Source organism: Capsicum annuum, chromosome 7, assembly GCF_002878395.1.
Source record: "Capsicum annuum cultivar UCD-10X-F1 chromosome 7, UCD10Xv1.1, whole genome shotgun sequence".
Classification (NCBI taxonomy): Eukaryota; Viridiplantae; Streptophyta; class Magnoliopsida; order Solanales; family Solanaceae; genus Capsicum; species Capsicum annuum.
The window spans coordinates 190,238,216-190,254,276 of record NC_061117.1 but is presented as its reverse complement, the minus strand read 5'-3'; the positions used below and the strand labels follow the sequence as shown (position 1 = coordinate 190,254,276).

The 16,061-nt window shown below is 32.4% G+C and overlaps 1 protein-coding gene across 1 annotated transcript; it reads right to left on the bottom strand.

Moving 5' to 3' along the window:
• Nucleotides 1–2,559: 2,559 nt before the first annotated feature.
• Nucleotides 2,560–3,576, bottom strand: LOC124885843. Its single transcript, XM_047394090.1, has 2 exons — nt 3,292–3,576; nt 2,560–3,207 (listed from the first exon to the last, which is right to left on the bottom strand). The coding sequence occupies exons 1-2, from the start codon at nt 3,574–3,576 to the stop codon at nt 2,560–2,562; spliced, it is 933 nt and encodes a 310-aa protein (XP_047250046.1).
• Between the last annotated feature and the right edge of the window lie 12,485 nt (nt 3,577–16,061).

The window sequence follows — 16,061 nt, the reverse complement described above, 5'->3', positions numbered from 1 at the left end:
AATATAGTAAACAAAGTCTAATATACTAATTACTATTACAAAGAAATTTTAAGAAAGTTTAGAATATCTTAATTTTTTCAATCATCAGGTTTCATCCAATCCTAATCGGTATCATCAATGTCATCCTCATCTTCTGATATTTCTACATCTTCTGAATATTGAGAAAGGGAAGGCACATCAATGATATCAACAGGGAGATCGTCCCTCGACCATCTGACATCAACATCGACTACTCTTTCTGATGAACCAATGTCATCATTAGGCTCCCTCTAAAACGTTTCTTTAATATTGGGACAACTTTCTTCCTCTAAATCATACAAATCAACAAGGACTTTATTTCTTGCATAATAAATCCCTTTCTCAATTGGATCTTCCACATAAAAGACTTGATACACTTGTGATGCTAGCACAAAAGGGTCATCTATGCTGCATTTTCTATTGAAATTTACGCGAATCAACCCATATTCATCTACTTCATTATGAAACCAAGAACATGTAAAAAGTACAACACTAAAGCAACTCCAATAATCTATCTAGGTGATATATTCAATAACTCCATAATAGATAACCATTCCATCAATGGGATTAGGGTCTCTAGCACTAGCAAAACTATTTGTTGTTGCTGACAAAGTCACTCCACTATTTTGAGTCTTGCCTGAGATGTCCCGTGTCATTGTATGAAATCGATATCCATTAATGAAATATTCAGTATATCTTTTAGTCACAAAATTAGGCCCTATAGCTAGCCATCTTAAATGATTTGGCACTTCAATATTTTTAACTTTTTTATTAAACCAATCACCAAATTCTCGACTATGAATCTGTGCTTTTACCCATGCATTTCCTCTAGTACGATTATCAACTAAATCCTTATGCTCCCTTCTAGCATGTATTGCAAATTAAATCAATAACGATGTAGATCAATGAAATTTAAACAGATAATGATATCATATAAAGGAAGTTAAAATACAAATAATTATTTTATATTACTTGATAAATGTCTCTACTTGTTCATCTCCGGTATTAAACAAAGTATATTGATGTGCTTCAAACCACTAATGATTATCCAGATCAAAAGTCTTGCCTTTTCTTTTCTTCTTACTTCTAATTAGATGACCTGTCTTTGGAAATATACGTGGAAAACTAGCTCCCTCTATTTGAATGTCCTCATCATCCTCTATTGGATACCTACTAAATTTTGTCTTCACCCTGTCATCTAGGTATCTTGAACAAAATTTCAAATATTCTCCAGCCAAAAAACTTTCTGCTATTGATGCTTCAGGGGTATTTCGATTGTGAACAAATCTCTTGAAGTTACATAAATTTCTTTCAATAGGATACATATGACGTAAATGAGTCGGGGCCCCAAGCTTAATTTCATTTACTAAATGGATAGGCAAATGTGTCATTATATCAAAAAAACTTGGAGGAAAAATCTTTTCAAGCTCACATTCAATTTCAATGATTTTAGCCTCATTTTATCAAGATCACTTTTTCTTACAACCTTACTATATATGGCTCTAAAATAATTTCCTAACCTAATCAATGCCAAAGACATAATCTTCGATAACACTTTTCTAATTGCAACCTGGAGCAAGTGATGTATTATAAAATGAGCATCATGAATTTTGTATCCCGATACTTTCATCTCATCTATTTGCACTCGACTTGATATATTAGAGGCAAACCCTTTTGGTAATTTGGCATCTTGTAAAACAATGCAAAACAACCTTTTCTCATCCGATTTCATGGAGAAACAAGCTTTAGCCAAATGAACTTTTCCACTATTATCATCTTCTATTGGTTGAAGCTCTTTGCGTATCCCCATCTCATGCAAGTCATACCGAGAATTTACATGATCTTTGGACTTTCCAACAATATCCAACAAAGTACCAAGCAAACTATCACAGAAATTCTTCTCTATGTGCATCGGGTTAAGGTTGTATGGCAATTTATTTTGCGGCCAATACGGCAATTAAAAAAATATGGATCTTTTTTTCCAAGGACCGTCATTGTTTCGCTTTCTTTTTTTTTGGCCCTTTCCAAAAACATTATTCAATTCACATACTTCTTCAAGGACTTTTTCTCCTGAGAAGGGAGTAGGTGAAGCTTTATGCTCCTCTTTACCATTAAATAATTTTTTATCTCTTCTATATGGATGATCAGAGGGCAAAAAAGTTTGATGACCCAAGTAACACATCTTACGACTGTGTTTGAGATATTGGGAGCAAGTATTATGATTACAAGTGGGGCATGCCCATCTTCCCTTGGTGTTCCATCCAGAAAGCATTGCTAGTGCTGGAAAATCACTAACCGTCCACAATAAAGTTGCACGCATATTAAAGGTTTGGTTAGTTTCAGCATCAAATGTTTCCACTCCCACCTTCCATAGTTCATTCAACTTGGCAATTAGCGGCTGCAAGTATATATCAATATCATTTCCAGGAGATGAGGGATCAGGAATAATCATTGATAACATAATATACTCCGACTTCATGTATATCCACGGTGATTAGTTGTAGTTCATTAACATAACCGGCCATGTGCTATGAGAAATGCTCATTGTTCTGAATGGACTGAAAGACCTAATCTAACATTACGAATATCTTTTACGAAGTCAAGATACATGGAATCAAAATGTTGCCAAGCTTCCCCATCAGCAGGATGTCTTAAATTTCCATCTTTGGGTCGTTTAGTAGTATGCCATCTCATAACTACAGATGTTTCAGAACATATGAATATCCTCTGAAGCCTAGGCTTTAAAGGAAAACACCTTAAGACCTTTGTCGGAACTTTAGTGGTCTTATTAGTCAATTCATCATGAATATTCTTCAATCTAGAAGACCCACACATAATGCAATTATCGAGATTTGCATTGTCATTCCAGAACAACATGCAATCATTAGCGCATGCATGAATTTTTTCATAATTGAGACCCAAATCTCTTATCACCTTTCTTGTTTTGTGGAAAGACTCGAAAATCTGAGCAAATGAAAAAGCCTCTTTTATCAAGTCTAGCAAGTATGAGAAAGCTACATTAGTCATCCTGTGAATGCATTTAAACAAGTACATTCGGATGGTGAAACTCAGCTTAGAAAAACTCTTACACCCCGTATATAAATCTTGTTTTACTTCCTCCAGTAATTTAAAAAAACGCTTAACATCTTCAGATAGTCCCTGTCTTACTCCTCCATGCCCTTCATTCCTCTAATCATCTTCTACATTTCTAAAAGTATCATGAAGTAGTTTATCAATATCATCATGTTTGTCATCAGATAGTCCCTAGCTTACTCCTTCATGCCCTTTATGACTTGGATGTGGAATATTTGTTGATGAAATTCCTTCTTCATGGAAAACCCATTGAGTGTAATTAGGAGCAAATCCATGACCAAATAAGTGATCCTCCACCACATCTCGATAATGCCAATAGCGATTAAAGCACAATCTGCATGGGCATAATATTTCATTTCCTAGAGAAGCTCGCTCAAATGCCTTATTGAGAAAATCTTTGACTCTATTTTCATACTCATCTGCAGATCTTGAAAGATACATCCAACTTCTATCTCCAATATCCATTAAATATCCTATGTTAAGCATTTAAAATATCAAAGAAAAAAAAACATGAGTAAAGTCAGTATCAACGTACAAACAGTATCATTAGGTATGTGAAATAATTTGTGTAACATATATTTAATGAAGAATAAAATAAAGATAATTTCCATTGTTTAAATAATTTTAGTCATTGTAATTTTAACTTAAAATAAGCCAGGCCAAAGAAGCTCAAAGTCACTTGGATTCACAAACAACCTCCGTCAATATGTTTAATGGAGACAATGTCCTTCTGACTAATCATGCTCTACTTTCATCAAAGCATCTAGGTTCCTTTGGAACAAACAACACTAGTGAAACTACACCAGATAACCTTTAATAAATTTGGACCAAGAACCAATCAAGCCAAAGAAAATACTGGAGCAATTCAAACATGTAAACAAATATTTGAACCAAAATCATACAATCATAAAATAAACACACACCCAAAGAATTAATACAGGCAATAGACCTACTAGACCTTCTCCACAAGAAATTTTTCAGTGATAATGTGAGGAACCTTGTTGAAAATTTAAACAGGCACTTTAGAACTAATCAAGGCTAAACATTAAGCAAAGGAGTCAAGGATATGACACAACAATGCCATTAAATAGGAAAAACATGTGTACAACTAACCAATTCAACCATATTAAACTTCAAAAAGGGGACTAAGAACAAATTAAGCACCAAAAACCCACCAAAAATTCAAATAGAAAAAGAAATGCTTGAACCTAAACGTATCATCATACAATCAAAAAAAAAACCTCGGAATTGATTAAAAAACTAGTACCTTCTCGATAGGGAGACTTCCTAGTAATGTTTGCAACCTTTGTGGGAATTCGAAAAGGTTCCTTGACCCTGAGCCTCTTGTCCTTAGCACCATGGACCAAATTCGCACACACTATATTTTTAAGGAAAGACAAACAAGAAAAATACAAGTCAGTTCTTCAACAAGTTTCAATACACTGGATTAAATCAACCAACAGTAAAATAGAACAAGTTTCAGCTCTCCTTTCCTATTAACTAATCAAATTAGTACCCTTTCCAGATACACATTCAAAAATATAAGCTCAACCACTACAAAAACCCTTAGATTATAGCAAAAAAAGAGCTCCTACAACAACAATAATAACAGTTTAACATTGAAATCAAAACAAAACAGATCTTGAATTCAGCTTTCCTTTCCAGTGGTCAAAAATAAATAGGAGAAAGTGATAAATAAATGAACTAAATAGGAGAAGGCATTTTCATTTTGAAACGCAGCTTCATTGTTTAAGGCAGTAGAGTATGGGACAAGTTATGTAAAGTCAATATATACAAAGAGTATTTAGGAAACCAAATATAGAATTAGAGTCCTTACCTAAACCGTATTTGATTCCCAATTTCACTCTCTTTAAATACTCACATTTACACCAAAACATCAAACGAATTCCAATGCAAAATCTACTTGAGAAGAAATTAAGGAGAATAGGCATTGGGAAGAAGAAGAAGATTGAGATTAAGAAAATCACAAAGCAAACCTTAAGAATGGTGACATTTTCACAAAACAGGTCTTGAATACAGATTAAAGAAAATAAACAACAAGATCTTTAATACCAAGAACTAAAACTCTAAATACTTTCATCTAATTCCAAGAACACTAACCTTTGTTGACCTTGATAAAGAGGCTGTTGTATGGAAATATGAGGTTGAACAAGAGAGTTGTCGATGTAGATTAGTAATTCAATAAAACCGAATTAAAAATTACATAAAGAGGTTGAGCCATTTGTCACTTGAACCGACCCAAATTCGTGAAGAATTGTAGATGAGAAGAAGAAGAAGAATTGCATGTAGATGAGAAGAAGAAGTATATTATCGATCGTGAAGAGAGAGAACAAGTATGATTTAGGGGTTTCTAATTAACTCTAAAGACAAAAGATGAAAATAATTTATTTTTTAATAAATATAATTAAAAAAAGCGGGTATCTCAATATGTTGGAGGGAAAATTCTCAAAAAATATTATTTTTGGTCATAAAATAACTGTGGCTAAAATGATCTTTTGCGACAGTTTTTAAAACCATCGCTATAGACTACCTTTTCGTGACGGTTATACATGTATTGCGACGGTTCTGCTTGTTTTTTTTACTAATAGACTAGACATCTTTAAGCGACGGTTTTAACCGTCGTTATAGGTCATCTATAGCAACGGTTCTTGAACCGTCGCTAAAGAAGCGTTCTCATAGCCCTCATTTCTAGTAGTTTAATGTGCATTTTTTTCTATTATATTTTAATTACTTTAGGTTTTTGTATTTTGATTTTGAATTAAACTTTTTTTTTTGTATTACATACATAAGCAATTGAGTTTTCCTCACTCGTATCTCAAAATATAGAAGTTAGAATAGATAAGTTTTGTTATGCATAACAAAATAAATGATATGTAAATTAGAAGAAGACCGCAAACTAATTTTGTCTATTAGAAGTGATTATAATTTAAAATTCAAGTTAACACTTTCACAGCTATTGAAATATAATCTTATCTCATATCTATAAGTCATCTTTGTGCTAATTTTCTTTCTTTAAATTATGAAACTAAGCGACACCCAAAATCACTAAGAAAGTTTATACATATAAATGTAAATTTGCAAGTAGAATTAAAAGAGAACAAATAAATTTAAATAAATAAATGTCTATAAATTTATTTTATAATCCTCCTAAAAAATTAAATATGTAAATGTGATATTAAATACAAAAATCAGACAATTATGAATTGCATATACTTGATGTAACGACTTGCTTTTGATGAAATATGTGTAATTTGTGATTTATGTGATTTGCCTATTTTACCCCTCCCCATAGTTGTACTATGATATTTTTGTGGTGTGGGGGTAATTGGCACATTTTTCGATGCATTTTGGTATTATTTATGCGATATTGTAATTTTTTATGGCCTCGAGAGCCTTATTTTGGACCTATGTAGATATATTTTGATTCGTGCAATGGATGACTGAATAGACCGTGCCAAGATGGACCTTTGGTTCAGGTTTCGGTTCATCCAAGCTCATTTCGACCTATTGGTCGGAAAGTTAAAAAATTAAAAATATGGGTGTGAGACTCACATTTGATTGAAACGACCTCGGATGAAAAATTCGACTTCGTTAGAAGATCCAGAACGTCTATTTTAGGGTGATAACATGTTTGGTGTGATTTTATGGATTTTAAATCTTATTCGACCCTCGATTTAGAAAATTATAATTTCAAATTTCGGGAGTCAACTCTGTGAAAATGATGTTTTTTTTGAAAATCTAATATCGTCATTGAGTTTGGAGTATCGAATTTAGTGTGGTTACATAGTTCGTTTGCGTATATTGGACTTCGAATGAATCCCGAGCATCCCGTTGAATTCCGTTAGGAATCTGCTATAGTGCAGATTTTTCTGCAATATATAGCAGATTTTTACCCTTTTTTTGGCCCATTTTGTCCATTCTTTCTCATTGTCTCTTGAAAGTTAAACCCTAAAATAGTGTGAGTGCTTAAAAGTGAAGCTTGTGAGAGCTAGATTAACATTTATTTCTTGATTCTATTATGTATTTAAGGTAAGAATTCACCTTTTTCTTAGTCATTTCTTGATCAATTTCTCATAACCCCAAAAATCTTAGGGCTTGATTTTAAACCTCAATTTCATTCCTTTTACTTGAATAATATTTTAATCTTATAATTACTACTTTTTCATCAATTTAACCTTCAAAACAACTTTGATTCTTGATTTTAACCTGAATTTCAAAGATTTTATCCGATAAAGCTTAAAATGGTTTTTCTTCGATTTGAACCTCATTTTTTACTCGATTTTACTTGAGTTTTCATCTATAAGTTCCTAAAAATATGAGAAATATATTTTTGAAGTAAAGTTACAATTTGCCCTTTTTTCTCAAAACTCATTTCGGGGGTCCGTTTTGACCCTGAATCAAAAGTATTCAATATGGGTGTTGTTGGTTTGTTTTGACACGTAGATTTCATATTTGATATTTTTAGTGGAGTTTGGGATCATTCGTGAGGAGTAAGGCTTTGAGAGCAAAGTCTTGGTTGCAGTATTTCGGCTTTTGAGATAGGTTATGACTTAACTCTTTTAGACTGGCTGGGTAGTAAATGAGGGTACAAAATGCATGTTAAGGGTAGGAACTAATCATGAAAAAAATAACTATCTGTGTGTTGTACCCATTTAGGGGCCTATATGTGATGTAATTATCGAATTGAGATATTATATGATATGTGTGACCATGTGGAATCCTATGTGATATTGATAGCCTTGAATACATGTGAATAATTGTATTGTGTTGTTAAAATGCTTAATGTGGTACCATTGGTGTATTGTGATTATATTCATACTTTATTTATCATATGAAACATGTGAAAATTCATGGATGAAACGGAAATAATGAGTGGATATTGGCTCACGTAGTTGTGAAAATGTATCATTGTGGTTGGTTGTGAAAATACTCATTGTGATTGATTGTGAGCATTACATCCTTATATCATAAGCATTCATGAAACATTGGTACCACCGTGGCAACACTTATGTAATACTAGCAACACCTTTTTAAAACCCTCCCGAGGGATGTGTCGGGAGGAGATATTGCAACACCTTATAAAATCCTTTCTGAGAAATATATCAAAAATGAGATATGGGATATGTGGATTGTATACGGGTTGAGGAACCCCCCATGGATCCTACATCGGGAAGCTTTAGCTCCATAGGTGTAATAACCCCGAACTTTTCCTTAAGCTTAATTTCATCTCTAGAAGGCTAAGGAATGACTTCCTAAGTGTGTAACATTTAAACCATATAGAATTTCTCTAATTTTAACTTTTTATCATGTGGAAAATTTAATTAGCTTTCCAATGATATAAGATCTGCCCAAATTTGATAACCAGGCAAGAAGTTATGGCAAATTTAAGTCCAAGTCATTAAACAGCGTCATTTTAGTGCTTGGTGCGTCGCAGAGAAGGTCTATTTGACAATTGTCAATTTCCAGTGAAACTCCGATTTAGCGGCACATCGCGCTGAAGTTCCAGGTCCCAACCAGTGGGACAATGTAATAGCACCGCTTCGTAGTGACCCCCAAAATCCCGTTTGTCAAATTCGAGTGAGCCACCGCGAAGTGGTGCGTCGCGGTGGCCCATAAAATTGGGTTTTTCAGTTTAATTTTTTCAGCTTCGTACAGAAGTTAAAAAGGGCACTTTGAACTTTTTTCACGCCTCTTAAATCGTCCAAACACCTGATCTAAGGTCATTACAAGCACCTTCTATAACTTTTCTCAAGATTTCTCTCAACAAAAACTCTAAGTACCCAAAACCTCTTCCAAGGATCTAAAGAATTCACCATAGCTTTTCCAAATTAAGTCAATATTCAATGTTCCCAAGTCAAGGGCTTCAAGAACCCTCATCCAAAAGTACAAGAAAAAATCTCAAGCAAGTTTATCCACCCAAGTTCATAACCTGAGGTATATGGGGTTTGAACAAGAACACTTTTTTCGTTCTTGTGCCCAAATTATTGATTTGTATTAAAGAATTCCATATTTTTGCAAGTGGGTTTACACCCAAATTACTTTATTTTGAGATTATGAGTTGTTCAAGTCTTGATTTGCATGATTATTTCACTATTTTATGACATGAGTTGAGAAATTATGCTATGAGTTGGACGTCCTTGTATCGATTTGATGTTTCCAAAATTGATGTCATAATTTAAGCTTTATTATGAAATGGAGATTATTTGAGCATGAGTATAAGTTTTAAATCAAGTATGAGTTTTGATTTTTTTTGAAGAGTATGTTGTTTAGTATGATTCAATCAACAAGTACTTTGATTTTAAAGAAAGATTACTTTTGAGCCTCTGTTAAGACAGGAATCCATATTATTCACGCTTTATAATTTGATGCTAAGAAAATTATAATTTGCTCGTCACTATAGACCCTTGAGTTATTTTGAGGTGGATTTTCTAAGAGTTCTGAACAGAGTATGGGAGTAGTATTTAGCACCAAGTTAGGTATGATTTCGAGGTCTCATACCCCAGAACTACGTGCCCCTGTAGGACTGAGATTTATGGGCCCGAGGCCGAGATAGTGATCACTGAGTTGAGTTTATACTCCCTGACAAGAGTATGACGCCTCTCCCCAACGTGAGATTTCTTCCTTAGGAGGACAAGACGTTGGAATCCATGTATCTCACATGATTTATGTCGGTTAGAAGAAACTCTTGAGTGTCCAAAGTTATAATCCCAAGTTCTAAGTGTGCCGAGTCTAAAAGAGTTCTAGAGCTCCCAAGTGTTGAAAGTTCCAAACAGTTCTGAGTCCTTGAGTTTTAAAGAAGTTTTACTCTCCATGAGATAAAAGTATGAGTTTAAAAGTATTGTTTAAAGTTACTTTAGCCTTCAAGTATTGAGAATAAGAGGAAAGTAGAGATTTTAAAGTTAAGTATAATGACTTATGAGATTTATATTTCATGTTTCACTATTCACGATTCATGAAAATTTTATTTCAGATTTATTCAAGCCATGTGAGTTATTCACATATGCATGCATGATTTTATAAAGAGTAATGATAATATTTATTTAAATGCATGCACTCCTATATACTCAGTACATTCCCAAGTGTTGATCCGCATATACGTCTATGTATTATATTTCCTTATAATGTAGGTTCAAGTGCTCAGTCCCAGCCTCGTCAGTGATTTTTGAGTACCTTTGTCTACATCTCCACAGTGGTGAGTCCTCATGGTTCAAGGACATATATTCAGATATTTCAGTATTTTAGTAGATATATTATTGCTTCCAGTTCAGTTTGAGTCAGTTGGGGATCTGTCCCAATGGCTCTCTAGTCATGGAGTAGTAGAGGCTTTGTCAGATTAGTTATCAGATTGTTAGTATGTGGAGATTTTCAATATTATGGTTGTTTGGACCGAGTATTTTCTTTGTATTTCCTATCATTTGATATGACAGTACTAGTGTTTTGTTTATTTCATTTCGAAATAAGTTATTATATGTAGTAATAGGCTCAAAGGGTTAGCTTGGAGCTACTTGTAGCCTTAAGTACCGTGTGACGCTTCGGGATGAGATTTCGGGGTGTTATAGTAGATGTATACGGGGATTGGGTAATGATTTTGGAGGTTGTACAGCGACCTCATGCATTATCATCATCATCATCATCATCATCATCATATACACTGCACTTACTTTATTGTGTTGGATTGCCATATTGACTTGCCATTTATGTAATTGTCTTATCATCTTTAACTTGTATTTTATGATCATGTATATGCATGTTCCCCCTTATTCTACTTATATGTTATATAATGCATACTTGTGTTCTATCTTGGTGTGATGTTGCAATATATGGGATATATTAGAACTGTTAGTTCAAGCGGTGTGGGCTGTCGTTGTGGGATATTTTCTGATTGCATGTGACGTGTCCTTAGTGTGTATTTTATATGTTTTATTTTCTACTTTGCGCGGCCGGCCTATGATACCTACTGAGTACAAGTGGACCGTACTCATTCCTACTTCACCCTTTCGGTGCAACTTTAAGTTCGGGTGCACCTCAGACTAGTTGATTTTCGGGCGCCTTCAGATTACTCAAGGTAGAGGTTGGACATTCATACGTACGAAGTTCACTTCTATCTTTCTGTATTAGTTATATCTTTATTAGTATTTGAAGACAAATATTATTTTTTTATGGTTATTTTTTTGAGGTATTTAACTCATAAATTTTTATTATTAGTTCTTACACTATTGACACCTAATTTTGGGCATGATTGGTATTTTGGATAAGTTCTTTGCGCATTGTTGTGATTACTTATATGGTTCTGTTTCATTCTAGAAGTCTTACCTTGGGTATTTTTGTCTTTTTTTTCCTTTTTGTATCAATTTGGGTGATTGGCTTACTTGTAAAGGTGCACCGCGACAAGTGTCATCATGACCCTGGTTTTTGGGTCATCACACTTGAATTAAATACAGAAAAACTATAAAATAAAGCAACATTAAAAAGAAAAACAATAATATCAAACACAACAACAACATACTATATTTCCACCAAGTAAGGTCTGGGAGGGTAAATGTACGCAGTCCATACCACTACCTCAAAGTGAGATAGAGAGGTTGTTTCCGATAGACCCCCGACTCAAAAATAATAATATCAAACACATATTTTGAAAAAATTCACAACTTTTATTTCTATAAAATAAATATTTCTATTTTGTTTACTTATGATTTTTTTGAACTTTTATTCTATGTCTCCTCTTCAAATTTTAATTTATGGATAGCAATACGTGTATTAACTAATTACTTTAGTATATTTTAAAAATTAGTTTAAAAAACTATCCCCAACACCTCAGTTTTCTATAATTTGTTATTTATCTTTATTTTTTTATTTTATTTTCTTTGTCTATACCAAGGAACTAGTCAAGAAAGAAGCTAGAACTCTATTACAACTCAAATTTAAATATCATACCAACTTCTTAAAAGAAGATCAATTTATTGTTCTTTTTATTGTTCTTTCTTATTCTTGCTTTTTAAATGTAATATATAAATTGCTTTTTTAAATTGGGATAGATATTTGAAATCAAAAAAATTCTTACATTAACAGAAATAGAATAAAATAAGACCAATTTGTTACTCTTTATTATCTTTTACAATTTTACATTTTTCTAAGTTATTTAAATTAATAAATTTGTAAAACATTAAAAATAATCATTATATTCTTTAAAAATATAAATATAGATATTTTTAAAATACTTAATTTAAATGATAATTCCATACTGTTATATAATAGAAATAGAAATATTGGTTGACTATTTTATCTATTTATATTTTACAGTTAGTAAGTTTTGTATCACGCAAATTATTAGGATTATAAGTTTTATTATGCGTAATAGAAATGATAAAATGAAACTTTGTATCATCAAGTTTTTACTTAAAGAAATACCATCGGCAAAATAAGTAAATCAACTTGATTGAGTCTCCAATTTGAGCTCCTTAATGGCACACCTTCATTAGATTTTATGACAAAAGATAAATATAGCGTTAATCATAAAAAATAAAAAAAAATAAAAAAATTAAATTAAGTATGAAAAAATATACCTTTGTATTTATTTAGAGAAATCTAAGGATGAGCATTACCTATAATCTTTTTATGCATGATAGGTACACTTGTGATTTATAATAAGTATAATATTAATCATAAATAATAATAATAATTTAAAAACTAAATTAACCATGAACAACATACCCTGATAACTACTCAGTAAATCTGATGAACATCACCTCCCTCTCTCTCTCTCTCTCTCTCTCTCTCTCTCTATATATATATATATATATATATATATATATATATATATATATATATAGAGAGAGAGAGAGAGAGAGAGAGAGAGAGAGAGAGAGAGAGAGAAAATACATAAATACCCCCTAATCTTGTCTAAGTTTTGCAAAAAGATACCTAAATTTTAACTTCGACCTATTACCCCATGATTCTTTTTTAATACACCATTTTGGACCTCTGCGTGTATACACGCGCCACAAACGCGTGAAAGGGCTCAAATTTGACTTTTTTGACCAATAAAAAGCTGTCAAGTGTAAATAATTGATATATAATTTATATTCTTTTAAAAAAAATCAATATTTATTTATTTATTAAAATTATTTCATACCCCCCACCCCCGCAATCCCCCCATCCACCATTGTCTTCTTTTCCAACTTCTTCTTCATCACCATAACTCAACAACAACATCAATTATAGCAGCAACAACATCAATTAAAGTAACAACAATAGCATCACCATCACCATAATTTTAAAAAAGAAAGATGATGTACAATCTCCATTTTAATGGAACTTTAAGCTCCATTTTAATGAAGGAAACTGGACAGGAGTTGGGGAAGGGAGATGTTGGACGGAGTGGGGATGGGGGTGGGGTGGGGTCATAAATAAAATACAAATGAATCTTAAAACTCCATTAAAATGCAGATTACACAACAGCTTTAAGCTCTATTTTAATGGAAGGAACTGGATGGGGATGAGGAAGGGAGATGTTGGATAGGGTGGGGGTGGGGGTGGGGTGGGGTCATAAATAAAATAAAAATGGATCTTAAAGCTCCATTAAAATGGAGATTGTACAGCAGCTTTAAGCTCCATTTTAATGGAGGGAACTGGACGCAGGGGGGAGGGGAGTTGCAGGATGGGGTGGGGTAGGGAAAGAGGGAGGGGTGGGGTGATAAATTAAATAAAAAGGAAAAATTTATTTAAAAAAATAAATAAAATATGAAATTAAATAGATTTAACCTGTGGCAGCACCTGATTGGTGCGTGCATTCACTCTCTTTGTTGTGACTGAGATTCAGCAAAAAATAGTGTATTTGCACCGGAATAAAGAAGAATCGTGGGGTAATAGGTCGAAGTTAAAGTTTAGGTGTCTTTTTGTAAAACTCGAACAAGATCAGGGGGTATTTATGTATTATACATTAATAAAATCAAAAACTGCAAATAAATAAAGTGATAACTACATGACCTAGCAAACATAAGCTCTTAATTATCCTATTTAGTCTAAGTTTCAATTAATTATCATTCATAGCCCCCTCTTGCATATTGATTATCCCTGATTATAATTTATAGTTTCTCTCATTTATTTTCTCTCATTCTCTATTTCCTATTACTCTTATTTTTCAATTTTTTTCTTCATTTTTTCTTTTCCTTTTTTTTTTGTTTTCTCTTTCTCTTTTCTTTTTTTCATTTTTTTCTTTTCCATTTTTCTTTTTCTTTTTTTCTCCCTTTTTATTTTCATTTATTCTCCTTCCTTTTTATCTTTTTTTTTTTTTGTTTTTTTTTTCTCTCATTATTTTTTGTTGTTGTTGTTGTTGTTGTTGTTGTATTTTATATTTTACATATTTTTTAATTTAATATTTATACTATATATTTTAAATAATTTTATTATTTGTAGTTGAATAGTTTAACCGTGAATATGTACAATTTATCATTTGTATTTGTATAAAAAAGTATATGAATTAATTGTATTTCTTTGGGTCTTAAATATATAAATATGCAAGTGTCATTCAATGCAAATCTATTGTTCGTATTTGTATTTCAAATTTATCATTTGTAGTTGTATATAAGCAAGTATCATTTTATATGCATATGGTTCAAGTTCTATAAACATGTATTATTTGATGCAAATATAACATTTGCATTTGTATAATTTATCATTTTATATATACAAGTGTTCGTAGAAAGAAAAAATAAAAATTCTTTTACAATTGTTTAAAAATACTTATGAACTTGTCAACTACAAATTTAAATAAAAATAAATAAAATAAAATAAATTACAAATAAAAATACAAGATGCGGTCAACTTACAAATATAAATACAAAATAGTTCTTTAAAAATACAAGTGCATTGATAAAAATAATACACAAATGTAGACACGTAATTTTGTCCCCCTCAAAATTAATTTACCCATTCTCCCTACCCCTACCCCCACCTAATCCCACCCACTCACTGACACACACTCACATCCACACCCACTCATCCATTATTCACTCACCCACCTAGCAAAACAATACACACTACACACTGCCATACACATATACATATACATACCACACACTCTCAATTCAAAGATTACACACACAATACACAATTCACATAGCAACAAAAACTCACGCACACTGACTAACCAAAAAACACACACAAGTCAGAGAGAAAAAAAAGGAGAGAGATGCGAGAAAGATTGAGAAACATAGGGTAAAATGGGTGAAAGAAAAATAGTGAGAAATTGGCGTAAGTAAAGAAGAACCGGCGCGAAATAGTTGTCTCCAGCAGTTCACATCGAAACACGATACTGTCACCGAAAAAATCTGACCCGTTCTTAATTTTTCGTCGCCTTCAAAGCTCGTCGGAGCTCTGGCGTCGCGAAACAGTAACTCTAACTTGAGTCAGTTTCAAAAACCACAGAGAAAGCCAAAATCCATCCTAAAATTTTACACCATCATTGGAAAGACCATTGGGTTTAAGTATAATAGGGTTCAGGGTCAAAATTGTGACTTGGGTTTCGTATTGACTCTTTTTACTGATTTCAAATTTGTTTGGGTTGCGGTTCTCGATAGCGAGTAGGTTTTATTGTTGTTGTTGAGGTTTTTCATTTGAGAGTTTTGAGTTTGGGCTTCATCAACTCACTATTATCAATATGGAAATCAGTTCTTTTGAGGTCCAATTCTCAACTCTACTCCTTTTATTATTTCAATGTGGTTGATGATGTGATTTCGCGGTGTATTTGAATGTATTTGAGCATTCATAATTGTTGTGGTGACTAATTGATTTTATATTGAAATTGGTTAATCATGGGGTTGAGAATGAATTCGGGGAGGATTTGATTTTGATAAAAGTGAACATAGATTTATTTGATTTATTTATGATAGTCTAAATTGGAACGAGTATTGATGTTTGTCTAACCCAAT

Coding starts and splice junctions, on each gene's coding strand:
- LOC124885843 (XM_047394090.1), bottom strand. CDS start 3,576: ATGGATATTGGAGATAGAAGTTGGATGTATCTTTCAAGATCTGCAGAT. Junction 3,208..3,291: donor GTCATAAAGGGCATGAAGGA/GTAAGCTAGGGA, acceptor GAAGATGATTAG/AGGAATGAAGGGCATGGAGG.